The 27,954-nt window shown below is 44.9% G+C and overlaps 1 protein-coding gene across 4 annotated transcripts in view; it reads right to left on the bottom strand.

Moving 5' to 3' along the window:
- LOC139564067 (voltage-dependent L-type calcium channel subunit alpha-1D-like) overlaps positions 1 to 27,380 on the bottom strand; it is a 116,783-nt gene extending 89,403 nt beyond the window's left edge. For all 4 annotated transcript variants that reach the window (XM_071383291.1, XM_071383295.1, XM_071383287.1 and 1 more), the window contains exons 1-3: positions 27,134 to 27,380; positions 12,672 to 13,089; positions 11,038 to 11,143 (exon numbers count right to left, since the gene is read on the bottom strand). In XM_071383291.1, coding sequence (XP_071239392.1) covers positions 11,038 to 11,143; positions 12,672 to 12,940 — 375 coding nt within the window. In that variant the 5' untranslated portion in view covers positions 12,941 to 13,089; positions 27,134 to 27,380. The remainder of the gene's footprint in view (positions 1 to 11,037; positions 11,144 to 12,671; positions 13,090 to 27,133) is intronic.
- Positions 27,381 to 27,954: the final 574 nt, after the last annotated feature.

Here is a 27,954-nt window from a genome sequence, read left to right on the forward strand (position 1 = left end):
CTAACCTGCAACAGTCCTGTGTGGCCCAAACGCTAACACAGGAAACAAACACCCACAAAACACCAGTGAAACCCTGGCTGCCTTAGTATGACTCTCAATCAGAGACAAACGATACACACCTGTCTCTAATTGAGAATCATACCAGGCCGAACACAAAACCCAACATAGAAATACAAAACATAGACTGCCCACCCAACACTCACGCCCTGACCAATAAAGACATACAAAACAAGAGAAAACAGGTCAGGAACGTGACATAACCCCCCCCTTAAGGTGCGAACTCCGGGCGCACCAGCACAAAGTCTAGGGGAGGGTCTGGGTGGGCATCTGACCACGGTGGTGGCTCAGGCTCTGGGCGAGGTCCCCACCCCACCATAGTCACTCCCCGCTTCCGTATCCCCCTCCCAATGACCACCCTCCAACTCAACCCACCTAAATGAAGGGGCAGCATCGGGATAAGGGCCAGCACCGGGATAAGGGGCAGCAGCTCCGGGATAAGGGGCAGCAGCTCCGGGATAAGGGGCAGCAGCTCCGGGATAAGGGGCAGCAGCTCCGGGATAAGGGGCAGCAGCTCCGGGATAAGGGGCAGCTCCGGACTGAGTGGCAGCTCCGGACTGAGTGGCAGCTCATGACTGTAGGGCAGCTCATGACTGTAGGGCAGCTCATGACTGGAGGGCAGCTCATGACTGGAGGGCAGCTCATGACTGGAGGGCAGCTCATGACTGGAGGGCAGCTCATGACTGGAGGGCAGCTCATGACTGTAGGGCAGCTCATGACTGTCTGGCGTCTCTGGCAGCTCCTGACTGTCTGGCGTCTCTGGCAGCTCCTGACTGTCTGGCGTCTCTGGCAGCTCCTGACTGGCTGGCGTCTCTGGCAGCTCCTGACTGGCTGGCGTCTCTGGCAGCTCCTGACTGGCTGGCGTCTCTGGCAGCTCCTGACTGGCTGGCGTCTCTGGCAGCTCCTGACTGGCTGGCGTCTCTGGCAGCTCCTGACTGGCTGGCGTCTCTGGCAGCTCCTGACTGGCTGGCGTCTCTGGCAGCTCCTGACTGGCTGGCGTCTCTGGCAGCTCCTGACTGGCTGGCGGCTCTGGCAGCTCCTGACTGGCTGGCGGCTCTGGCAGCTCCTGACTGACGGACGGCTCTAACGGCTCGGGACAGACGGGCGGCTCTAATGGCGCTTGGCAGACGGATGGCTCAGACGGCGCTGGGCAGACGGATGGCTCAGACGGCGCTGGGCAGACAGATGGCTCAGACGGCGCTGGGCAGACAGATGGCTCAGACGGCGTTGGGCAGACAGATGGCTCAGACGGCGTTGGGCAGACAGATGGCTCAGACGGCGTTGGGCAGACAGATGGCTCAGACGGCGTTGGGCAGACAGATGGCTCAGACGGCGTTGGGCAGACAGATGGCTCAGACGGCGTTGGGCAGACAGATGGCTCAGACGGCGTTGGGCAGACAGATGGCTCAGACGGCGTTGGGCAGACGGATGGCTCAGATGGCGTTGGGCAGACGGATGGCTCAGACGGCGCTGGGCAGACAGATGGCTCAAACGGCGTTGGGCAGCCGGGCAGTTCAGGCACCGCTGGGCAGACGGGCAGTTCAGGCACCGCTGGGCAGACGGCAGACTCTGGCCGGCTGAGACACACAATAGGCCTGATGCGTGGTGCCGGAACTGGAGGTACCGGGCTGAGGGCACGCACCTCAGGGCGAGTGCGGGGAGGAGGAACAGGGCTCTGGAGATGCACTGGAAGCCTGGTGCGTGGTGTAGGCACTGGTGGTACTGGACTGGAGACACGCACTTCAAGGCTAGTGCAGGGAACAGGAACAGAGCACACTGGACTCTCGAGGCGCACTATAGGCCTGGTGCGTGATACCCTCACTGGTGGTACCGGGCTGAGGGCACACACCTCAGGGCGAGTGCGGGGAGAAGGAACAGTGCGTACAGGGCTCTGGAGACGCACAGGAGGCTTGGTGCGTGGTACCGGAACTGGAGGTACCGGACTGGAGACACGCACCACAGGGCTAGTGCGTGGATGAGGAACCGGGCTCTGGCGACGCACAGGAAGCCTGGTGCGTGGTGTTGGCACCGATGGTACTGGGCTGAGGGCACGCACCTCAAGGCGAGTGCGGGGTACTGGAACTGGAGACCTGGTACGTGGCGCCAGCCCCGGAGAGCTGGTGCATGGGGGTGCCACAGGAGAGCTGGTGCGCTGAGCTGGCACAGGACGTGCAGGGCTAGGAAGGCGCACAGGAGGCCTGGTGCGTGAGGCTGGCACAGTCTTCACCAGACGGCTAGCCCGCACCTCAGGACGAGTATGGAGACGTGACTCAGGTGACATCAAATCCCCGACATGTTCCGTCGGGCAGATGTCGTGCCTCATGCACCAAACCAACAAATCCCTCATTTCTCTCTCCTTCAATTTCCCCATTAGATCCTTTACAGTCTCTATTTCGCTCACCTCCAATACTGCCCTCACTGGCTCTGGTTCCATCCTTGGCTCCTTCTGGTCAGCAGGGGAAGTTGGCTCAAGTCTCCTACTTGACCCAGCTACACACCCCTTTAGGCCCCCCCCAAGAAATTTTTGGGTGAGCCTCTCGGGCTTCCAGCCGCTCTGCCTTGCTAGCACCTCATAATGCCGCCTCTCCGCTTTCGCTGCCTCCAGCTCCGCTTTGGGTCGGCGACACTCCACTGGCTGTGCCCAGGGTCCTTTACCGTCTAGGATCTCCTCCCAAGTCCATTCCTCTTCTCTCCATTGCTTTGGTTCTTGCCGTCCTTCTCCAATCCGCTTGGTCCTGGTTTGGTGGGTGTTTCTGTAACGGCTGTCAATGTCGTTCTCCTCCTCAGACGAGGAGGAGCATGGATCGGACCAAGATGCGGAGTAGGAGGTATTCATGATTTTAATGGCAAACCAACAAACACTACAAATAAACAAAACAACAAACGTGACTAACCTGCAACAGTCCTGTGTGGCCCAAACGCTAACACAGGAAACAAACACCCACAAAACACCAGTGAAACCCTGGCTGCCTTAGTATGACCCTCAATCAGAGACAAACGATACACACCTGTCTCTAATTGAGAATCATACCAGGCCGAACACAAAACCCAACATAGAAATACAAAACATAGACTGCCCACCCAACACTCACGCCCTGACCAATAAAGACATACAAAACAAGAGAAAACAGGTCAGGAACGTGACAGTTGGGCCGATAAATGAATAAATCAATTATCGTGACATTTGACATTGACGATATATCGTGAAGTGCAATATGATATATCATCATGCGCAACACGATACTCTATTTGAACATTTCAAATCAAAACTCTGCAGTATTAGGCTGTATCAATATGTTGAAAATGAAGAGAAGGGCTTACAAAGAAACAGGGACTAAGGTGAGGCAGAAAGGAGTTGAAGCACTCAACAAAAAAGGCAGAGATTTCTTTTAGCTCACTTTAATCCATTATACAGCACGAGAACAGGCGACGTTTTCCTCAGATTGACCTGACTACTGCACTGTTGGATTCTAACTTCTAACTTGAAATATCCTTATTCATGTTACCATATTAGAACTGAGTGTACGGAAATCTACTGAGCGAGAAAGGGGAGTGCAGAAAGTTTCCATTCTGTCAGAACATGTTATTGTTAAATCTCATGTATCCTACAGAGAGGAGAAGGTATACAGTCTGGTTTCAGTCACAGGTAAGGTAGGACAGCCGTGGGCTAGTGAGGGGTGAGGAATGTGGGCCGAGGTCAGGTCAGATGAAGTGGGAAGGAACAGCCGTCACTTGAGTTCCTGCCCAGCAACAGGAGGAGAATGTCCAGATGTTCAAGGAGGAGACTTCGCATAGAAGGAGTATAAGTATATGTGATTGTGTTAATATATTGTGTTAATATTTGTTAATATTATTTGTTAATATATATTTGTTAATATTAGTGTTAATATTATTTGTTAATATTATTTGTTAATATTATTTGTTAATATATATTTGTTAATATATATTTGTTAATATTAGTGTTAATATTTTTGTCTTTTCAGCTGTTTGACCCAGTGGGTGAATAAACTTAGTCATCCGTTTTAGTTTGTATTCTGTTTGTCAGAACCTAACAGCACTTAGCTCCTATGTGTTACCTAGCGGCCCTTTGAGACGCGATAATGTAAGATAATAATAATAATGGTATAGTACAAAATAATAGTAAATCATCCTTGAGCTGTTTCGACAACTTGCTTGGAGTCCACTTGTGGCACACACCTGTCTATATAAGGTACCAAAGTTGACAGTGCATGTCAGAGCAAAACCAAGCCATGAGGTTGAAGGAAGTGTCCGTAGAGCTCCAAGACAGGATTGTGTCGAGGCACAGATCTGGGGAAGGGTACCAAAAACTGTCTACAGCATTGAAGGGCCCCAAGAACACAGTGGCCTCCATCATTCTTAAATGGAAGAAGTTTAGAACCACCAAGACTATTCCTACTGTAGAGCTGGCTGCCTGGCGAAACTGGGCAATCGGGGGAGAAGGGCCTTGGTCAGGGAGGTGACCAAGAACCCGATGGTCACTCTGAAAGAGCTCCAGAGTTCCTCTGTGGAGATGGGAGAGCCTTCCAGAAGGACAACCATCTCTACAGCACTCCAACAATCAGGCCTTTATGGTAGAGTGTCCAGACAGAAGCAACACCACAGTAAAAGGCACATGACAGCCCACTTGGAGTTTGCCAAAAGGCACCTAAAGGACTCTGACCATGAGAATCAAGATCTTCTGGTCTGATGAAACCAAGATTGAACTCTTTGGCCTGAATGCCAAGCATCACGTCTGGAGGAAACCTGTCACCATCCCTACGGTGAAGCATAGAGGTGGCAGCATCATTCTGTGGGGATGTTTTTCAGCGGCAGGGACTGGGAGACTAGTCAGGATCTGGGGAAAGATGAATGGCGCAAAGTACAGAGAGATCCTTGATGAAAACCTGCTCCAGAGGGCTCAGGACCTCAGACTGGGGTGAAGGTTCACCATCCAACAGAATAACGACCCTAAGCACACAGCCAAGACAATGCAGGAGTGGCTTCAGGAAAGTGGCTTCTCTGAATGTCCATTAGTGGCCCAGCCAGAGCCCGGACTTGAACCCAATCGAACATCTCTGGAAAGACCTGGAAATAGCTGTGCAGCGACACTCCCCATCCTACCTGACAGAGCTTAAGGGGATCTGCAGAGAAGAATGGGAGAAACTCCCCAAATACAGGTGTTCCTAGCTTGCTGCGTCATACCCAAGAAGACTTGAGGCTGTAATCGCTGCCAAATGTGCTTCAACAAATTACTGAGTAAAGGGTCTGAATACTTATGTAATATTATTATTATTTATTTTTTTACAGCGGTTTAGATGGTTTGTTTTGTCACAAACTGAAATTAGACACAGACTGAAACTATTAGAATTTTAGCAACCAAATGGTGGAGCGTTTTCTGTATAATGCATCTTTAGCGATTACCCATAACATGATGCAGCCACCACTATGCTTGAAAATATGGAGAGCGGTACTCAGTAATGTGTTGTGTTGGATTTGCCCCAAACATAACACTTTGTATTCAAGACAAAAAGTGAATTGCTTTGCCAGATTTTTTGCACTTTTACTTTAGTGCCTTGTTGCAAGCAGGATGCATGGTTTGGAATATCTTTATTCTGTACAGGCTTCCTTCTTTTCACTCTGTCATTTAGGTTAGTATTGTGGAGTAACTACAATGTTGTTGATCCATCCTCAGTTTTCTACTATCACAGCCATTCAACTCTGTAACTGTTTTAAAGTCACCATTGGCCTCATGGTGAAATCCCTAAGCGGATTCCTTCCTCTCTAGCAACTGAGTTATGAAGGGCGCCTGTATCTATGAAGGGCGCCTGTATCTATTGATAAACTATTAAAAATGTAATTAATACCTTCACCATGCTCAAAGGGATATTCAACGTTGTCACGCCCTGGCTATAGAGAGGTTTCTATTCTTTATTTTGGTTAGGCCAGGGTGTGACTAGGGTGGGCATTCTAGTTTCTTTATTTCTATGTTGGTGTGGTTCCCAATCAGAGGCAGCTGAGGCAGCTGTCCTTTTTCGTTTGGGTTTTGTGGGTAGTTATTTTCTGTTTAGTGTCTGCACCTGACAGAACTGTTTTTTGTTTTTTTCTCTTTGTTATTTTGTTCGAGTGTTTTTTGATTAATAAAACATAATGAACACTTACCACGCTGCGTTTTGGTCCATGCATTCCGACTAGAGCCTTGACAAACGTCTGCTTTTTTATTTTTACTAATCTACCAATAGGTGCCCTTCTTTGCAAGGCATTGCAAAACCTCTCTGATCTTTTTGGTTGAATCTGTGTTTGAAATTCACTGCTCAACAGAGGGGCCTTACAGATAATTGTATGTGTGGGGGTACAGAGGTGAGGTAGTCATTTAAAAATCATATTAAACACAATCTTTGCACACAGAGTGAGTCCATGCAACTTATTATGTGACTTGTTAAGCAAATTAAATGAATACTCCTGAACATTTCAAAAAACATAATTCCACTTTGACATCATGGGGTATTGTGTGTAGGCCAGTGACAACAAATCACAATTTACTAGATTTTAAATGCATGCTTTAACACAACAAAATGTGGAAAAAGTCAAGGAGTGTGAATACTTTCTGAAGGCGCTGTATGTAGCAGATCTCTGTATGTGTAAGGAACGACAGATACAGGGAAGGCAATCAAAACGTTTAAGAAGTCCAGGTGAGTCCAATGATTGCTTATGCGCGTAAAGATGGTGACAGATGTGTGTAATGAAGGGCATCCTGGCGTCCTTGAGCGCCAGAGAGGGGAAGCGGGAGCAGGCGTGACAGTACCTCCCCTCTAGGGGCGCCACCCGGTGTCCCACCTGGGCGAGCCTGACGGGCCGGCCGAGGCATGGGTGCCGGACTGACCGGCTGAGGCGTAGAAGCCCGACGCACAAGGCTGAGGCGTGGGAGCCCGACGAGCCAGCTGAGGCATGGGAGCCCGATGTGCCAGCTTAGGCATGACGTGGGATGGGAGCCCGATGAGCTGGCTGAGGCGTAGGAGCCCGACGAGCCAGCTGAGGGAAGGAAACTCCTGCTTCAGTATTACTCCACATTGAACCACAGCCAGAGGACGGGTACATTACTGGCATATTGTTGTTTTGCTGTTTTCATTTGTTGCTCATATGGCACGTATGTGTTGCATGAGAAATATAAGGAAAGCTATTACTGCCCCCAATACAGGCGTTGTGAAAAACACAAGGCTCGTTGTCAATGGATTGCGTGGTTTCTGTTGTCGGCTTCTGATGATGTGCGCGAGTCACGAGTGATGTCCCATTCCTTAGACGTATTTATCCCACTAGTTGCTCTGTCTTGGAGGGCCAGCGTTGTGAAACAGCCTTAGCCTCCCCTCAGCTTGCTGAGCTCAAAGTAAGATACTGAGTTTGAACGGTACCGCTCTCTCTCTTTCCCTCCCCCAGGTTACACTGAGTCTGTCACTGAATCTAATCTGCATGGCATTAGCGCCTCGTGATAGGATGATAGGAGCCAGGGGTCTCGCCTGGTTGTCCCTCCCTGACAGCCAGGCCTTCCACCCCGACCCTGTGCCGTTCCCCTTCCATCATGGTTCTCCCATCATCAGCCACAGCCAGCCAGCTCACCTATGGGCCTGCAGTGCAGTATTGTGTGTGTGTGTGTGTGTGTGTGTGTGTGTGTGTGTGTGTGTGTGTGTGTGTGTGTGTGTGTGTGTGTGTGTGTGTGTGTGTGTGTGTGTGTGTGTGTGTGTGTGTGTGTGTGTGTGTGTGTGTGTGTGTGTGTGTGTGTGTTTGTGAGAGACAGAGAGAGAGAGAGAGAGCGATGGCAGCGCTGTGCTCTGGAGTTCTCATCCCTCATCCCCAGCTGGCTGCCATATTCAACCAAGTCAGCATTTCTACACTCTCCCATTCCTCCTCCTGAGACCTCTGTGTGTGTGTGTATTGTAGTTAGTACAGTACATTTGCTGCACCAGCCCTAAATCAACCTCCTACAGTATACCTACTGCAATTGGAAAGAGCAGAACTGCACAACTCACCTAAAAACTAAGATTGACTGAAGTTTGGCACAAACACTCAGGGGTCCGTTTTTTAGGCACACCAGCCCGTTCCTGAAAATTGTTTGCTCCTACAGACAGTGAGTCACTTGGTCGTGGCTTGCTATATAAAGCAGGCAGACAGGCATCAAGGCATTCAGTTACTGTTCGATTGAATGTTAGGATGGGCAAAACGAGTGACCTAAGAGACTTTGAGCACGGTATGACCGTGGGTGCCAGTATCTCAGGGTGTGGATCTGTCCATCAGCCTGGCCTAGCCGTTCCTCATTAGCTGCAATTTAAATACATCCCCATTCACAGGAACCCCCTCACACTTCCCTCACACATCCATACCACCGCCCCACAGTTTAATGGCAACACTGCTACCGTGGAGTGAATTCATAGCCACTCTCTCTAGAGACTTTTATTGAGGTTGAATCATCATCCCAGCATATGGACATAACATAAGGTGTGCTGTAGCCTACGTACCTAGGCTATATCCAGCGTACTTTCCACAGAGTCGACTTTTAACTCCAGGGCCACACATACTTTATACATGGCTCTGGTTAATTCCCCCAAAACTACAGAATCAGATCCCCTATTACATTTAATCTCCCTATTTATCCAAAGATACTTACAGTAGTGCTACATGCATTTTATATTTGTGGACCCAGCGGGAATTGAACCCACGAGCCTGGTGTTGAAGGCACCATGCTCTACCAACCGAGCCATGCAGGACCACGTTTTGGCCTGATACTCACACTGGTTTATGAACATTGCAATCCCCTCACTAAGCCCACGCTCTTTCGGTGCTCCTGTACAACGTGTAGCTGAACACCAAGCGAGCCCATAGATTACACAATACTGTAGCACAGACTGTACTGTCCCAGATAACCTACTTTCCTCCTCCTATGCACCACTGTGCAAACAAATACCCCTCCTGGAGGTCACACGGGCAAGCATTACACCACACTTCTCCTCTCAAGTAGTAGGTCACATCGTAGTATCTTACAGTAGAGCGTCTTCGTTCAACCGCAGGATAATGGCAGGAACACCGTGCATGCGTGTATATGTATGTGACCAATGCAATTTGATTTCTATAAGCCCCATGCATCTTTCAGAGCAGAAGGTGAGTTGAGGGTTACAAAACAGGACGGCTTCTAGCTCTCTATCGCTCTCACACCATCCTGCTCTCAGACATTGATGAATCACTCAGCTCTCCAGCTAAATTCTGCTCACGTAAGAATCCAAATGTCTGTTGTCTCGCCAGCGGACTGTGCAGGCACACACTCTCAGCTGTAAGGAGCCCTGCTATGAACACCGTCACCCACAATGCATCAGTCTAAACAGACACACTGTCGAGACTCGCGTGCGCACAGGGGGAGCACAGCGAGATGGCGATTTCTACACATAAAAACGGAACGAAATTCTAGTGCACTGCAGGAACGATTTGACATGACGAAGTACAAATGGGAAAGAGCATGGAGATGGTCCTCTACCTAACCAACACCTGGACTCATAGTCTCCGTGATTACACAAGAACAATCTTTAAACAGTACATAGCACACACATCTACACATCCCCAGGACACATCCCCAACACACACACACACACACACACACACACACACACACACACACACACACACACACACACACACACACACACACACACACACACACACACACACACACACACACACACACACACACACACACACACACACACACACACACATTTACATGTAACACACATTAATAACGTATGTCCATTGAACAGCAAGACGTGTCCCATTTAGTGCCTTTAAACACTAGTCATGACAACTGCTTGAGTTCCTGCACCTCTTATACAATATTGTTTAAAAAGTATTGTGTAGTTTCTACACCAAAATATAAACAGTACTGGCACCCGACATGAGTACCGGCACCTATTTCAGTCCAAGTCAAGCACCGTCAACCATACACAACCGTAACAACACTGCCGGCTAAAGCATAATAACCTTACAACAGAGGGTGCCCATTGTCCAACAGCACCTCCACAGAGACTTCAATGACACCACAAGTCACCTGCACCATGAATGCTGTCACTGCCAGAGCACACAGCAACAAACCCAAGGTGTCATTCACAGTACAAGGTGAAAACAGCCGAGGCTCGGGGTGAAGTGACCCTTGGCTACAGATCTAGGATCATCTTACCATCCTCCAATCCTAAGCTTAATCATTAGTGGGGGGATGCAAAACTGACCCAAGATCAGCGTCTAGGGGCAACTTCACCCTTTACCTCTTGTGGTGGTTCATTTCTTTACTATCAAATGAGGAGAGACAAACCTATCACACAAGTCAGAGTTATACTTAAACTAAACCTTTAACAGTGAGAGCTTTGTAATAGCGATGGCTGGTCGACAAATCACCGTCTCTTTGATGATTCGTTGAGAGCCCCGAGACAACAGTACAAAGGTTTTTTATAGCCAAGATACACCCCTTCAACCTACATGAACAACAGGTATATAGAATGGGTCACAAGGTTAAGATTTGTATGAAAGATACCTATAATACATAGCAGACAGTATCTGCTGTGTCAACAGTTTTCATTGTATCACCAGTGTCCGGCCCTCCGACTCCAAAGTGGAACCATCTCTCCCTGGTACGGTATAGAACAGAAACATTAACTCATGCTCTGGAATGCTCTTTAGGTTTTAACCCCCAAAAGACATCATAAATCTCCTGTCAGTGTTATCTCCCAGAGGCCCATCCTCAGTAGAACACACACACACACACAATATTTAAGAATACTCTATTCTGTTGAATAAAACAACCATGATGCAATAAAAGTATTATAACATAATCTTGCAATTTTGCAACCATACTCTCCAGAGCACAACAGGGGGTCAAAGGTAATGCAAGGGGGTTCGGAGGTCACGGGGCTCATTTGAGTCAGGAGTAATGCTGACGTATGTACTCACCAGGTCATGGTTGGTGGAGTTGGAGTCATCCTGAGGGAAGGGGATGTACACAGCTAAGGCCATACAGTTGGCAAAAATAGCTATTAATATAAAGATATCAAATGGCCTGGAAGACAAGGTTAAGGGAAAATCATCGAAGCAGGGGATCACATGAATATATTCACAGTGTCAACATTTGACAATTTCCTGTTCAAACTAATAGTCATCAAACACAGACAGAGTTCAAGCCAAAGACATCGGAAGTTGCGAGAGTCAGAAAAAAGTCATAATGACATTCAAAATGCAACTTGGCAATTCAGGGCCAATCTGAATAACATGAGATAATGTGCAGAGTTATCACAGTGTTCTGATGACTGTGTCTTCTGGAGCAGCAGAGTCCCAGCAGAGGCTCACGCAGCTGTGTCGTGTCACTGAGTCACCCTCGCCCCACCAGTATTTTAAGATTTGGGACGTGGTGACTTTCACTGTGCCTTAGGAGGCAGCAATAAACAACTTTTTTTTTTTTTTTTACCTCCAGTTGACTATTCTCTCGCATGCACCGCACGATCTGTCTTTCCCTGCAGTAGGCTACCTACGCTAGAATGAACTGATTAAAACGTAAACGTTGACTTGCTGTTTCACTTTCATATTCTTGTGTCTGGTAGTGAGTCACACTCTGCAGTGAGATTAACATAAAGGAGTGTCTCTTGTCTAGTTGTACTGGACTGTGAGGGGAAATGGAGATGGGATACAGTCACTGCACATGGCTAAGCTAAAGCTAGTCAGCTAAAGCTAGAGTCAGCTAAAGCTAGAGTTAGCTAAAGCTAGTCAGCTAAAGCTAGAGTCAGCTAAAGCTAGTCAGCTAAAGCTAGAGTCAGCTAAACCTAGTCAGCTAAAGCTAGAGTCAGCTAAAGCTAGAGTCAGCTAAAGCTAGAGTTAGCTAAAGCTAGTCAGCTAAAGCTAGAGTCAGCTAAAGCTAGAGTCAGCTAAAGCTAGAGTTAGCTAAACCTAGTCAGCTAAAGCTAGAGTCAGCTAAAGCTAGTCAGCTAAAGCTAGAGTCAGCTAAACCTAGTCAGCTAAAGCTAGAGTCAGCTAAAGCTAGAGTTAGCTAAAGCTAGTCTGCTAAAGCTAGAGTCAGCTAAAGCTAGAGTCAGCTAAAGCTAGTCAGCTAAAGCTAGTCAGCTAAACCTAGTCAGCTAAAGCTAGAGTCAGCTAAAGCTAGAGTTAGCTAAAGCTAGTCAGCTAAAGCTAGAGTCAGCTAAAGCTAGTCAGCTAAAGCTAGTCAGCTAAAGCTAGAGTCAGCTAAACCTAGTCAGCTAAAGCTAGAGTCAGCTAAAGCTAGAGTCAGCTAAACCTAGAGTCAGCTAAAGCTAGAGTCAGCTAAAGCGAGTCAGCTAAAGCTAGGCATGGGCTAGGTGCAACTCAAGATTTAGCCAACTGTACGGTTCAGACAAAGGTAAATCATGAATTGGTGCATGGGCGGCAATTCACCTGATGGCCCTGAATGGACCCTAACTGAGCCCGTGACGGTTCTTCTCATGCACTGACCTACACATCACACACACACTGCAACACACACTAAAGTACAAGGTATAGATTATCAACATCCAGACACACACACACACACACACACTCTGGTCCGTTGTGAAGGATACTTCCACTCTACCAGGCTGATGCAGGCTCTTCGTATGGGATTGTTGAGTTTGAGGCAGAACAGGGCCCTGGCTGGCCTGGTGTTGGCGTTGCTCCCCTGCTTCTTGCTTTTGGCGTACTGGGCCCGCTTCTTCTGTGCCAATGCGCCCACCGGGACGGTCGGCACCGGGACCGGGGCAGCCGGAGGGGCGGCTACCGGACTGGGCACCGGCGGGGCAACTGGGGTTGCAGCCGGGGCCGCAGGGGCGTTGGCTTGCCCGTTGGCACTCATGGTGTGGGCGTGGCTCTGTGGGGCGTGTCCAGCAGCATGGATCTGCCAGTAGAGAGGGCGGGGCTAGAGGAGGAGCACAGGGCGGTCTGACCAATGGGCTGGCACGTCACCAGAGGGAGGGACTCTGGTGCTGCTTGCATAATTTGCCTCTGTGAAAGAGAGTACAGGGAAGAGAGTGGTTACCAATCCATATGTTTATATAGAAAACTGATCATTGATCATCACTACTAACATCATCAGTAGCAGGTTACTGTGGTGACTTTATCACATGGAAACTGGTAAAGGTAAACAAATAAGCAAATAGCGCTGATAGTAGAGTTTCCAATTTAGAACCACAGACAGCGATGATTGGAATACCTAGAATCTCACATTCAGAACCACAAGACCATGAACAGCAGCCATCTCAGGTGGAGCTGTGTCAATGGCTAAGAACCACCTGAAGATAAATAGGCTACAGGAAGGCCTACACAAGAAGCAGCATACCCAGCAAGAAGCCTGAATCACAAACTCTGTTGTGTGATACTCTGTTCCAGCCACATTTTATTTCAAACGTTTAACTTCAAGGGGAATCTGGGTTTGTTGTGATCATGACCAAGGCATTTCTAGGGTCAGTGAGATGTGTTTCACACATCATTTCCCAAGAAGAGGGTGGGTCTGGGCTTCGCGTGCGCCCCGAAGGAGACACCCCATGACGACATCCGGTGTATTGAGGGGGGGGGGGGGGGGGGTCCCATGTAGTCCTGCTTTGTGGCATTTTGCGAAGCCTCTATGTTATACTGATTGCACTATGTGTTTGTCTGCATGTAGATACGGTTGTCCTTGTTCGATAGAGCCACTGGACGTCTTTCAGCAATGTTCCTATCGGCCGATTCAATTATAAATGTATAAGGTGACACATTCTTTCCAGTCTCTGCAAGGCTACAACTCGATATGGGGCAGTGGTACCTGCTCTGGCCCCGTCCCTCCCCCCAAAAACTGACCAGACCACAATGGCTTCAAGTGATTCCTCTCATCAACACGAATTTGACAATGGAGAATTTTGTCATGTTCTCTTAGCTAGCTACATGGTGACATTCAACCGTACGTTTCAACCGGAATATAGCGAAAAGGATTTGAAACAAAGAGTTGGATTTAGCTACAAGCTCAGCAACAGCCGATGCCAGCACCAAGAGGACAGATGACAAATAGCTAGCTAAGTGAGTTATTTTTCAAACGAGCCATCTAGCTAGCTAACTTTGGTTTATCTACTGAAACACATATTGTGTATTGCTGGCTAACATACTACCGTGTTACAGTGGGGGAAAATCAAATTGTTACTTTCTGTTTCAGTGATTGCTAACTTAGCTAGCTAGGTACACTGCTGTTCAAAAGTTCGGGGTCACTTCCAAATGTCCTTGTTTTCCATGAAAACATACATGAAATGAGTTGCATAATGAATAGGAAATATAGTCAAGACGTTGACAAGGTTATAAATAATGATTTTTAATTGAAATAATAAGTGTGTCCTTCAAACTTCAAGTCAAAGAATCCTCCATTTGCAGCAATTACAGCCTTACAGACCTTTGACATTCTACTTGTCAATTTGTTGAGGTAATCTGAAGAGATTTCACCCCATGCTTCCTGAAGCACCTCCCACAAGTTGGATTGGCTTGACGGGCACTTCTTACGTACCATACGGTCAAGCTGCTCCCACAACAGCTCAATAGGGTTGAGATCCGGATACTGTGCTGGCCACTCCATTATAGACAGAATACCAGCTGACTGCTTCTTCCCTAAATACTTATTGCATAGTTTGGAGCTGTGCTTTGGGTCATTGTTCTGTTGTAGGCGGGAATTGGCTCCAATTAATCACTGTCCACAGGGTATGGCATGGTGTTTCAAAATGGAGTGATAGCCTTCCTTCTTCAAGATACTATTTAACCTGTACAAATCTCCCACTTTGCCACCACAAAAGCACCCCAGACCATCACATTGCCTCCACCATGCTTGACAGATGGTGTCAAGCACATCTCCAGCATCTTTTCATTTTTTTTGCGTCTCACGAATGTTCTTCATTGTGATCTGAACACCTCAAACTTAGATTTATCTATCCATAACACTTTTTCCAATCTTCCTCTGTCCAGTATCTGTGTTCTTTTGCCCATCTTAATCTTTTCTTTTTATTGGCCAGTCTGAGATATGGCTTTTTCTTTGTAACTCTGCCTAGAAGGCCAGCATCCCGGAGTCGCCTCTTCACTGTTGACGTTGAGACTGGTGTTTTGTGGCTACTATTTAATGAAGCTGCCAGTTGAGGACTTGTGAGGCGTCTGTTTCTCAAACTAGACACTCTAATGTACTTGTTCTCTTGCTCAGTTGTGCACCGGGGCCTCTCACTCCTCTTTCTATTCTGGTTAGAGCCAGTTTGCGCTGTTCTGTGAAGGAAGTAGTACACAGCATTGTACGAGATCTTCAGTTTCTTGGCAGTTTCTTGCATGGAATAGCCTTCATTTCCCAGAACAAGAATAGACTGATGAGTTTCAGAAGAAAGTTCTTTGTTTCTGGCCGGTTTTGAGCCTGTAATCGAACCCACAAATGCTGATGAGAAGATACAGATACTCAACTAGTCTAAAGAAGGCCAGTTTTATTGCTTCTTAATCAGGACAACATTTTTCAGCTGTGCTAACATAATTGCAAAAGGTTTTTCTAATGATCAATTAGCCTTTTAAAATTATAAACTTAGATTAGCTAACACAACGTGCCATTGGAACACAGGTGTGATGGTTGCTGATAATGGGCCTCTGTACGCCTATGTAGATATTCCATAAAAAATCTGCCATTTCCAGCTACAATAGTCATTTACAACATTAACAATGTCTACACTATATTTCTGATCAATTTGATGTTATTTTAATGGACAAAAAATGAGCTTTTCTTTCAAAAACAAGGACATTTCTAAGTGACCCCAAACTTTTGAACAGTAGTGTAGCTATCTAAGTTAGCTAAACAGCTAGCCCTATCTATGACTAAAAAGATAATAGGTTTTTCCATTGGAGATCTAGCTTTTTTATCTTGATTGAAAAATGTATTCTATATTTAGTCATAGATTTGGCTACTAAACAGCAATCTACTAACGTTACAACCAGCCACCTAAGTCTAGGTTTACCAGCAAATGTTAACACATGACTGGAGTTGGATACTTCCGGCGCCGACAGAGATGGCCGCCTCGCTTCGCGTTCCTAGGAAACTATGCAGTATTTTGTTTTTTTACGTGTTATTTCTTACATTGGTACCCCAGGTAATCTTAGGTTTCATTACTGTCGGAACTAGAAGCACAAGCATTTCGCTACACTCGCATTAACATCTGCTAACCATGTGTATGTAACAAATAAAATTTGATTTGATTTAGTTAGCCTGGTGCCTGCTAGCTTGCTATGCGCCAAGCCTCGAGTTTGTAACTTGTTAGCAAACGTGTAACATCAAACACTGTAAACCTAAATAATTTTACTAGCTAGCAATGAAACATAATTGACTAGGGTTTACATAGTGGTTATGATTTTAGCTCCCGAGTGGCGCAGCGGTGTAAGGCACTGCATCTCAATGATAGAGGCGTCACTACAGACCCTGGTTTGATTCCAGGCTGTATCACAACCGTCCGTGATAGGGAGTCCCAAAGGGCGACGTACACTTGGCCCAGCAATGCTGGGTTATGGTTGGGCCGGGGTAGGCTGTCATTGTAAATAAACATTTGTTCCTAACTGACTTAGTTAAACTAACTGCCTAGTTAAATAAAGGTTAAATACATTATTTTATTTTTTAAATGATTATGACATTGGATGCATTTCAGTCTCACAAAACTAGAGGCATATGATGCAAGATAAAGTTATGATTTCCAACAGATGTGAATAATAATTATTGGCTATCCAGCAAGCTAGCTAGCTGAGTTTACTAACTGTGAGGAGAATCAATAATACAAACATTTACTGTTGTAAATATCTGAAACTGATGAATCTGGTTTAACTAGAAAAATATTTTCCTGAGCATGCCTGATAGACATGGCTGTAGCTAGGTTCTGTCTGCCTACCTAGGTACATTTGTACTGCCTGGTCACTGCAAAAGTTGATGGCTATGCCCCATTTCTTTCTATCAGGCTAGATAGTGCCTTCAGAAAGTATTCATACCCCCTTGACTTGTTCCACATTTTGTTGTGTTACAGCCTCAAATCAAAATGTATTCAATATTTTTTTCTCACCTATCTACAAAGCAAAATCAGGTTTTAAGAAATGTTGGCAAATTTGCAAAAAAAAAAAAGAGAATCACATTTACATAAGTATTTAGGACCTTTACTCAGTACTTTGGTAGCGATTACAGCCTCAAGTCGTCTTGGGTATGACAGTACAAGCTTGGCACAGCTTTATTTGGGGAGTTTCTCCCATTCTTCTCTACAGATCCTCTCAAGCTCTGTCAGGTTGGATGGGGATTGTCGTTGCACAACTATTTTCAGGTCTTCCCAGAGATGTTCAATCGGGTTCAAGTCCGAGCTCTGGCTGGTCCACTCAAGGACATTCAGAGACTTGTCCCGAAGCCCCTCCTATGTTGTCTTGACTGTGTGCTTAGGGTCGTTGTCCTGTTGGAAGGTGAACCTTCGCCCCAGTCTGAGGTCCTGAGCGCTCTGGAGCAGATTTTCATCAAGGATCTCTCTGTACTTTGCTCTGTAAATTTTTTTCCCTCAATCCTGACTAGTCTCCCAGTCCCAGTCCCTGCCACTGAAAAACATACCCACAACATGATGCTGCCACCCCCATGCTTCACCGTAGGGATAGTATTGGCCAGGTGCCTGGTTTCAAACCTCCAGACGTGACGCTTGGCATTCAGGCCAAAGAGTTCAATCTTGGTTTCATCAGAACAGAGAATCTTGTTTCTCATGGTCTGAGAGTCCTTAAGGTGCATTTTGGCAAACTCCAAGAGGCAAACTCCAAGAGTGCTGTCATGTGTCTTTTACTGAGGAGTGGCTACCATCTGGCCACTCTACCATAAAGACCTGATTGGTGGAGTGCTGCAGAGATGGTTGTCTTTCTGGAAGGATCTCCCATCTCCACAGAGGAACTCTGGAGCTCTGTCAGAGTGACCATTGGGTTCTTGGTCACCTCCCTGGCCCTTCATCCCCAGTTTGGCCGGGCGGCCAGCTCTAGGAAGAGTCTTGGTGGTTCCAAACTTCTTCCATTTAAGAATGATGAATGCCACCGTGATCTTGGGTGGCATTCATGCAGCATAAATGTTTTGGTACCCTTCCCCAGATTTCTGCCTCGACACAATCCTTGCTTGGATCTCTACGGACAATTCCTTCAACCTCATGGCTTGGTTTTTGCTCTGACATGCACTGTCGACTTTGGGACCTTATATAGACAGGTGTGTGCCTTTCCAAATCATGCCCAATCAATTGAAATTACCACAGGTGGACTACAATCAAGTTGTAGAAACATCTCAAGGATGATCAATGGAAACAGGATGCACCTGAGCTCAATTTCGAGTCTCATAGCAAAGGGTCTGAATACTTATGTAATTAAGGTATTAGGCTTTTATTTATTTTTTAATGTGCAAAAATGTCTAAAAAACTGTTTTTGCTTTGTCATTATCGGGTATTGTGTGTAGATTGATGAGGGGAAAATGTTTATTTAATAGATTTTAGAATAAGCTGTAATGTAACAAAATGTGGAAAAAGTGAAGGGGTCTGAATACTTTCCGAATTAACTGAATGTCATACACAAGAGCAAATATTTCTCCTTTCCTTTAAAACGTATGAAAAAACCTCGGCCTACCTTAGGCTTTCCGAAAGTAGGCTATAAGATAATGAATTGTCAAGGAAAGTATGAAGGGTACTGCTATGCTATAGTAGGAAGATGAAATTGACAATCATCAAAATAGAACCAAATACACTGCAATATGTCCATAGCCTATTTATCAGAGATGCTGATTATCGAGAGGGAGAGTGTTGCAAAGATTTTTTCAAATACTGTGAGGAATTATTATAATTTGAATGGATGTAAAAATACAAAATAAACAGCCTTTGTTGACTTGTGAGGTGAAGAAAAAATGACTGAGAGCCCAGCTGGGCACTTTCCTACATTTGACATTTGCGAGAAGCATGCCAGGTACTTCTATGTGTGCTCAGGCAACATTAACAGGACAGAGAAACCAGTATAATATTTTTAGCTGTAGGTTGCATACTTCTAGTTCTGCCTGGTTCAGCTTAGTTCTTATTCCGGTGCTCTACTGGGCGAACTATGCCAAAGCAGGCAGAAATAGAGGTATGCAACCGATAGAAATGAAGGAGAAAATATTCTGTAGGAATATTATTAGATATATTATATTATTATAATATTATAACATATTATTATAGTGTTATTATAGTAGCGCTATAATAACACATGTAGTGGTTCCATCCGTGGTAGGGAACTGGCATTAGATGGTTAGTTATGTGAATCAGACAATGAATCAAAAGGTTTTATTGCAGTTTGTGGGAAAAATGGTAGTTGTTCAAGGCGAGACCTTATCCCTATACAAAAATGAATCCAAATTCAGAAATACAAAAGGCATTTATTCATATATACAAACTGTATCAGTTAGTGTCACGGCAACGATCCAACATTTGCCACTGCCAGAGCAGGCTTTTAGGAAATTCAGTCTAGTTTTGACAGGGTAATGGAGTGACAGCAAACTAAGGTGTGCCTGTCCGTTTGACTGCGTGATGAGGTTAGACATGATAGCTTAGTGTGTTTTGATGTGGTAAAACAGAGTCACCCCAATGACAACACCGTTGCAGGCAAGATGAGAGAGAAGGCTGTATTGTAAAACTGAATGTCAGTGGTAGACAGTGGTAGCTTATGTCAATGGAAATTCACTTGCTGGGTGGCATGGTGGGCTGGGGAATATGAGACTTTGTGCTTGAAGCGAATGTCCCGTCTGCGGTCTACGGCCAGCTGGAGAAGACTCCGCCGGAAGTGGTGAGCACAGGGTTCGTAGACCTTCTTAAAACCATCCACTGCTTGGACCCCTTGCAGAAGATTTGCTTGTACTGCACGTCTCCTGGAAAGACATGGTTGTGGTGTCAGCATTTAGACTCAGTTGATGAAGGGATGTAGGGCATCACACCTTTGTTGGTAAAGGTGTCAACAGATGGGTCCTAAGTGACTACAGACAGGCTAGTGTATTGTTTAGGGACAATGATGCATCCCTCATGCCTGTGGATCCAAAATGCAGTCACTTTATGGTATATACGTTGGGTATATTTCAACAGGGGACTGTGGAACGTCTCCAGATAACCTGCATTTTACAAAGAGAAAAAGTGTAGACTAAATAACATGGTAACATGGTCTGGAAAGTACTCTGTCTGGTCCTCTAAACTCCTGTGAACCCCATAACACAAACAAATGCATACAAATGCATTTATTTTAATTTTATTTAACCTTTATTTAATTAGGCAAGTCAGTTAAGAACACATTCTTATTTACAGTGACAGCCTAGGAACAGTGGGTTAATTGCCTTGTTCAGGGGCAGAACAACAGATTTTTACCTTGTCAGCTCTGGGATTCAATCTAGCAACATTTCGGTTACTGGCCCAACGCTCTAACCACTAGGCTACCTGCCGCAGCCTACACATTGGTGTCGTAAACAATCCTCGGTTCCTGCCTGTGTCTGGTCAAGAGGAGGGGGAGGGCCCCCTGCGGAAGAACATCTGGCAGAACGCCCAGAATACGTTCTTTAAGTTAAGATAGAGACGGAGCCAGTCACATGTGTGAACCGATCCAATAAATCATGTTTATGTAGGTTTAGATAGCAGTATACAAAGCTCTATGTAAGGAACGCCCTTTTAGAGCTCACTTCAGACTCGTACTTACAGTTTAAGTCGGAAGTTTACATACACCATAGCCAAATACATTTAAACTCAGTTTTTCACAATTCCTGACATTTAATCAGAGTAAAAAGTCCCTGTCTAAGGTCAGTTAGGATCACCACTTTATTTTAAGAATGTGAAATGTCAGAATAATAGCAGAGAGAATGATTTATTTCAGCTTTAATTTCTTTCATCACATTCCCAGTGGGTCAGAAGTTTACATACACTCAATTAGTATTTGGTAGCATTGCCTTTAAATTGTTTAACTTGGGTCAAACGTTTCGGGTAGCCTTCCACAAGCTCCCCACAATAAGTTGGTTGAATTTTGGACCATTCCTCCTGACAGAGCTGGAGTAACAGAGTCAGGTTTGTAGGCCTCCTTGCTCGCACACACTTTTTCAGTTATGCCAACAAATTTTCTATAGGATTGAGGTCAGGGCTTTGTGATGGCCACTCCAATACCTTGACTTTGTTGTCCTTAAGCCATTTTGCCACAACTTTGGAAGTATGCATGATTGTCCATTTGGAAGACCCATTTGCGACCAAGCTTTAACTTCCTGACTGATGTCCTGAGATGTTGCTTCAATATAGCCACATAATTTTCCTACCTCATGATGCCATCTATTTTGTGAAGTGCACCAGACCCTCCTGCAGCAAAGCACCCCCACAACACGATGCTGCCACCCCCGTGCCTCATGGTTGGGATGCTGTTCTTCGGCTTGCAAGCCTCCCCCTTTTTCCTCCAAACATAACGATGGTCATTATGGCCAAACAGTTCTATTTTACTTTCATCAGACCAGAGGACATTTCTCCAATGTGCAAAAAAGCACGATCTTTGTCCCCATGTGCAGTTGCAAACCGTAGTCTGACTTTTTTATGGCGGTTTTGGAGCAGTGGCTTCTTCCTTGATGAGCGGCCTTTCAGGTTATGTCAATATAGGACATTACTGTGGATATAGATACTTTTGTACCTGTTTCTTCCAGCATCTTCACAAGGTCCTTTGCTGTTGTTCTGGGATTGATTTGCACTTTTCGCACCAAAGTACGTTCATCTCTAGGAGACAGAACGCGTCTCCTTCCTGAGCGGTATGACAGCTGCATGGTCCCATGGTGTTTATACTTGCATACTATTGTTTGTACAGATGAATGTGGTACCTTCAGGCATTTGGAAATTGCTCCCAAGGATGAACCAGACTTGTGGAGGTCTACAGTTTTTTTTCTGAGGTCTTGGCTGATTTCTTTTGATTTTCCAATGATGTCAAGCAAAGAGGCACTGAGTTTGAAGGTAGGCCTTGAAATACATCCACAGGTACACCTCCAATTGACTCAAAATGTCAATTAGCCTATCAGAAGCTTCTAAAGCCATGACACCATTTTCTGGAATGTCCAAGTTGTTTAAAGGTACAGTCAACTTAGTGTATGTAAACTTTTGACCCACTGGAATTGTGATACAGTGATTTATAAGTGAAATAATCTGTCTGTAAACAATCGTTGGAAAAATTACTTGTTTCATGCACAAAGTAGATGTCCTAACCGACTTGCCAAAACTATAGTTTGTTAACAAGAAATTTGTGGAGTGGTTGACAAACGAGTTTTAATGACTCCAACCTAAGTGTATGTAAACTTCCGACTTCAACTGTTTGCAGTAATGGCTTTGCTGGCATGCATCCCACTGCTTTTTTTTTGCCACACCAAGATTTACATGCTAAAATCGCCACTGCTACTTTGTAGTTAACATACATTGAGAAGGTTTTTGGGAAAGCCTTTCCATCTACCAGAAGATGGTTGTCATTAGCATCATCGCTAATGGCTACATATGGCAGACAAAGGCGCACACACAGAAACGGGCATTTCCACGCTGTTGACTCTTCAGAAAGTTGAAAGAAAATAGGAATCACTTCTGCATTTTGTCTTATCATCATCTTGGGCAAATAAAATAATGATCTAATAAATTCAATACATTTAGTTGATTTCCTGCTGTTCAATACACTTCTACTGGGAAGCCAACATTTTCCCAAACTGGAGATTTAAACGATGATGGTGGATCCTCCAATTCTGGTTTATCGACTCCACCACTGCCATCGAAAATAAATAGTTTCCCTCTGCGCCTCACAAAAGGATAGTTTGAAATGCGCCAATTTAAGTTCTGAATTTTGATTACAACGTGTGCATAGGCTCAAGTCGTTTTAACGGAATAGACTATAATGTTTTTTCAGCTCAGATTACTCAAGAGGCATACAACGCAGTGTAGGGATGGCCTATAGGCCTAGTGTATATATATAACCTCAGCAAAAAAAGAAACGTCCTTTTTTCAGGACCCTGTCTTTCAAAGATAATTCATAAAATTCCAAATAACTTCACAGATCTTCATTGTAAAGAAACACTGTTTCCCATGCTTGTTCAATGAATCATAAACAATTAATGAACATGCATCTGTGGAACGGTCGTTAAGACACTAACAGCTTACAGACGGTAGGCAGCGGCAGGTAGCCTAGTGGTTAGAGCGTTGGGCCAGTAACCGAAAGGTTGCTAGATTGAATCCCTGAGCTGTCAAGGTAAAAATCTGTCGTTCTGCCCCTGAACAAGGCAATTAATCCACTGTTCCTAGGCCGTCATTGTAAATAAGAATGTGTTCTTAACTGACTTGCCTAATTAAATAACGGTTAAATAAATAAAAAATAAAAAAATGAAGGTCACAGTTATGAAAATTTAGGACACTAAAGATGCCTTTCTACTAACTCTGAAAAACACCAAAAGAAACATGCCCAGGGTTCCTGCTCATCTGCATGAATGTGCCTTAGGCATGCTGCAAGGAGGCATGAGGACTGCAGATGTGGCCAGGGCAATAAATTGCGATGTCCGTACTGTGAGACGCCTAAGACAACACTACAGAGAGACAGGACGGACAGCTGATCGTCCTCGCAGTGGCAGACCACGTGGAAGAGTGGGGTAACATCTCACAGCAAGAACTGGCAAATCTGGTGCAATCCAAGAGGAGGAGATGCACAGTACTTAATAAAGCTGGTGGCCACACCAGATACTGACTGTTACTTTTGATTTTGACCCCCCCTTTGTTCAGGGACACATTATTCTATTTCTGTTAGTCACATGTCTGTGGAACTTGTTCAGTTTTTGTCTCAGTTGTTGAATCTTGTTGTGTTCAAACAAGTATTTACACATGTTAAGTTTGCTGAAAATAAATGCAGTTGACAGTGAGGACGTTTCTTTTTTTGCTGAGTTTATATATACACTACCGTTCAAAAGTTTGGGGTCACTTAGAAATGTCCTTGTTTTTGAAAGAAAAGCACATTATTTTGTCCATTAACATAACATCAAATTGATCAGAAATACAGTGTAGACATTGTTAATGTTGTAAATGATATTTGTAACTGGAAACGGCTGATGTTTTATGGAATATCTACATAGGCGTTCAGAGGCCCGTTATCAGCAGCCATCACTCATGTGTTCCAATGGCACGTTGTGTTAGCTAATCCAAGTTGATCATTTTAAAAGGCTAATTGATCATTAGAAAACCCTTTTGCAATTATGTTGTGCTAATTAACTGTTGTGCTAATTAAAGAAGCAATAAAACTGGCCTTCTTTAGACTAGTTGAGTATCTAGAGCATCAGCATTTGTGGGTTTGATTACAGGCTCAAAATGGCTTGAAAAACATGACTTTCTTCTGAAACTCGTCAGTCTATTCTTGTTCTGAGAAATGATGGCTATTCCATGCGAGCCATTGCCAAGAAACTGAAGATCTCTACTCCCTTCACAGAACAGTGCAAACTGGCTCTAACCAGAATAGAAAGAGGAGTGGGAGGCCCCGGTGCACAACTGAGCAAGAGGACAAGTACATTAGAGTGTCTAGTTTGAGAAACAGACGCCTCACAAGACCTCAACTGGCAGCTTCGTTAAATAGTACCCGCAAAACACCAGTCTCAACGTCAACAGTGAAGAGGCGACTCCGGGATGCTGGCCTTCTAGGCAGAGTTGCAAAGAAAAAGCCATATCTCAGACTGGCCAGTAAAAAGAAAAGATTAAGATGGGAAAGAGAACACAGACACTGGACAGAGGAATATACAGTATTTGTATGTTTTCCTGCGGGTTCACAGTGGGCACGAAACAAAGGATTTTACAGGTGAAATTAAAATGTGCTCATTCCAGCTTGTGGAGAGAAGATTTCTTTCATGTTTATGACAAAAACATAATGTTATTGATATAGTAATAACTATATACAGTGGCAGAGCTATGGTGAAATGTCCTTTTCAAAATGGTTAATAACTTGACATACTCAACAGCTACCCCAACCAGAACCACTATACTCCACACTAACAAACAGGCCTCATGCCACTAATCTTAAGAAAGCCATTGTCATTCTGTAACAAGCTCAAACCTAACTCTTATCGAAATGATTGGTACTGTTTTATGCGACATAGGTTAGTCACTCATGATGCCTTGCATAGCCGTATGCTTTGTGTTAGTCTTCTTCATCTCATTTCTCTTGACACAAGAGTCAGTCGGTCTCCTCTGTCTTCCGGTGTTGAAGGACATGCATGTGTCAGTGCCAGTTATGGAATGTTGTCACTGTCACCATCATGCAGGGTGTCATGAGAGGATCTCACTCCTTCAGCCCACCTACAGTATACAGTCACACGGGTATAGTTACACTATTATAACACATCAATAGCAGAGTAGTACTAGTAACATTGTAATCACATAGTAATAACTGAATAATTCTATACAACAAGACCAATAATTCAATCTACCTTCTTTATAATCTAATTACACAAGGTAAGAGTGGGTAATCGTTAAAATAACAGTGTCGGCAAACAGGGCATAGTAGCCTATTGGCTGGATATTCTGCTGAGTCACGTGATTGGAAAATGAGGAGAGAGAACACCCCTCCCTCAAAAAGGAAAAGTGCACCGTGAACATTTTTTGGACCCAGCAAAGAGTTGAGTGAAAAAAAGAGTGGTTTAAAACCGAAACGCACGGGCAATGCTAATATAAATATAATGCATCTCTAAAGTACTATTGTTGCATTATAAGGATACAAAGTTAAAGCATTAGTCTATCAAAAATAATGTAAGCAAGGCTCTATGATTAAAGGCACAAGACTAGCATATGTGGCTGGATTATGGACCCGACCATTGCCATCACAACAAAGAGGGGACACAACCATGTAAACAAGACGAAATTATTCACTGAAAAATGCTGCCATATGTATTAAAATATCACCGCGTATGACATGCTTCCCGAGCCAAAAACAACAAGGATAAACTGCATGAATTCAAAGCTGTTACTAACACAACTTGGTCAAATCAGTTGTATAAGTCCTTGAAGTACGAGTGCTAGGCCCCGCAGAGACAACAAGAAGCTGAAAAAAGGTCACGTTGCCTGAATATTCCAAAGAGCTTATAACATTTCTCAAATTCCGTGTATAATAAGGATAGAACGTTGCAATCATCTTTAGCACTGAATATGAACACATTAATCCTGAAAGCACCAACCATTAGCCTAGTGTTGTCATCAGAGGCTTCTGTTTCATTTGCTGTCCATATGGAGCAGTAGCCTATGCAGAATGCATCCAAACGATAGCGCATGTGAGATGATTCATGTCCAGTAACATCGATATAAATCGACACCCGGTGCATTGTAACGTGATGCAAATAGCGACTGGCATTCCCACGAGCGATTCGCGACACTTGAACAATAGGCCTACCCTTCACCAAACGTGGTCGTATTTCTCATTGAACCCACTGAAGTATGTCGTCAAATCCCTAAAAACGGTGTAAAATGACAGTCCGGCTCCAGGCGCTCATTGCGAAAATGGAGCAATGCATGGCAGTCAGATGGTCCTCGCGTTCCTCAGGAGAAACAGCTGGCGTTATTGCTAGGTTACAATGGGTTACAACGCCCACTGATGGTATTTCGGCTCCGGTCCAGGGACACAAGGTCTATGGCTTTTTGCCCGGCGTTTATCCCCCGCGACGAATTGTGAGAAGGGATAGGCTACAATGCAGCCACCGAACTTCAGTCCAAATTACAAGCATATCTATCTTGTTCACTAGGCTATCGTCATGATAAATGGGAAAAAGTCTCTACGCAAAGCGATTCTGAGATATCCTCAACAAAATAGCAGGCAATATGAAGGACAAACTTGGCAACACGGTTTGTAAAAACGAAATGGACACACACTGTCACTGAGCTATATTGTTCTGGTATGGAAATAATGAAAACAGACATTACAAAACCATTCCAAACCCGGCGTCGCTGAGCTAACATGCTAACTTCAGAACCTATTCCAGACAAATAAAACGTACCTTCTCTGAAGACTTATTATTCGGCAGATACCTCAGCGTTAACCACTCGGTAGGGAAAGTCCAGTGCTTTAACATAAGTCCAGTCTCAAACTGCGAGTTAAAATTCATTAGCTTGAGGGCAGGGGAATTAATTAAGCCCTTTCCATGTTGATCGTGGAAAGCATGAGACAGGAGGGTGTACGCGGGGGAGAACAGAGCATCCTCGTCCGCTGCGCAGCGCTGCTTATCGTCACTGCGTGAGTGAACAGTGAAATGAGCACATCAGAATCAGAGCTCGCTTCCTTCTGGCTCTGTGTCCCTCCTGATCGTGCACAAGCGTCTCTTCATTTACACCGCAAGCAAACAGTCACCAACACAAAAGAGCCATCGTGACTATATAGTCTAGGTCTACTAATTATGTCTAGCATACTTTTAATTGATTTTAATGAACAACCTCAAAATTTAATTCCACCTCAATTTGGGAGGCTAATGGTATATGCAAATAACATGACTGACTTACTGAGACAACATTGGCACACCACTGACACAGTAACAATAGTCCTCTAATTTCATTGCCTTGATTAACTTGGAAATATGAAAACTGAAGGTTCATGTTGATAAAATATCTAAATTTTTTGCAATTATAGGCTATCTTTGTAGTACCAGTCAAAAAGCGCTCATATTCAATCCATGAATGAAAAATGATAAATTACAGTTGACATTGTCCAAGTGGAATTGACCACATTACATATTGAAGAGAGGCGCACGCTGCATAGCCCAGCCATTTGCCTCAAACGGATGGCGTAGAATTTGATCGAGCTTTAGTGTCTGTCATTTAAAGT

The sequence above is a fragment of the Salvelinus alpinus genome, chromosome 2 (assembly GCF_045679555.1).
Source record: "Salvelinus alpinus chromosome 2, SLU_Salpinus.1, whole genome shotgun sequence".
Lineage (NCBI taxonomy): Eukaryota > Metazoa > Chordata > Actinopteri > Salmoniformes > Salmonidae > Salvelinus > Salvelinus alpinus.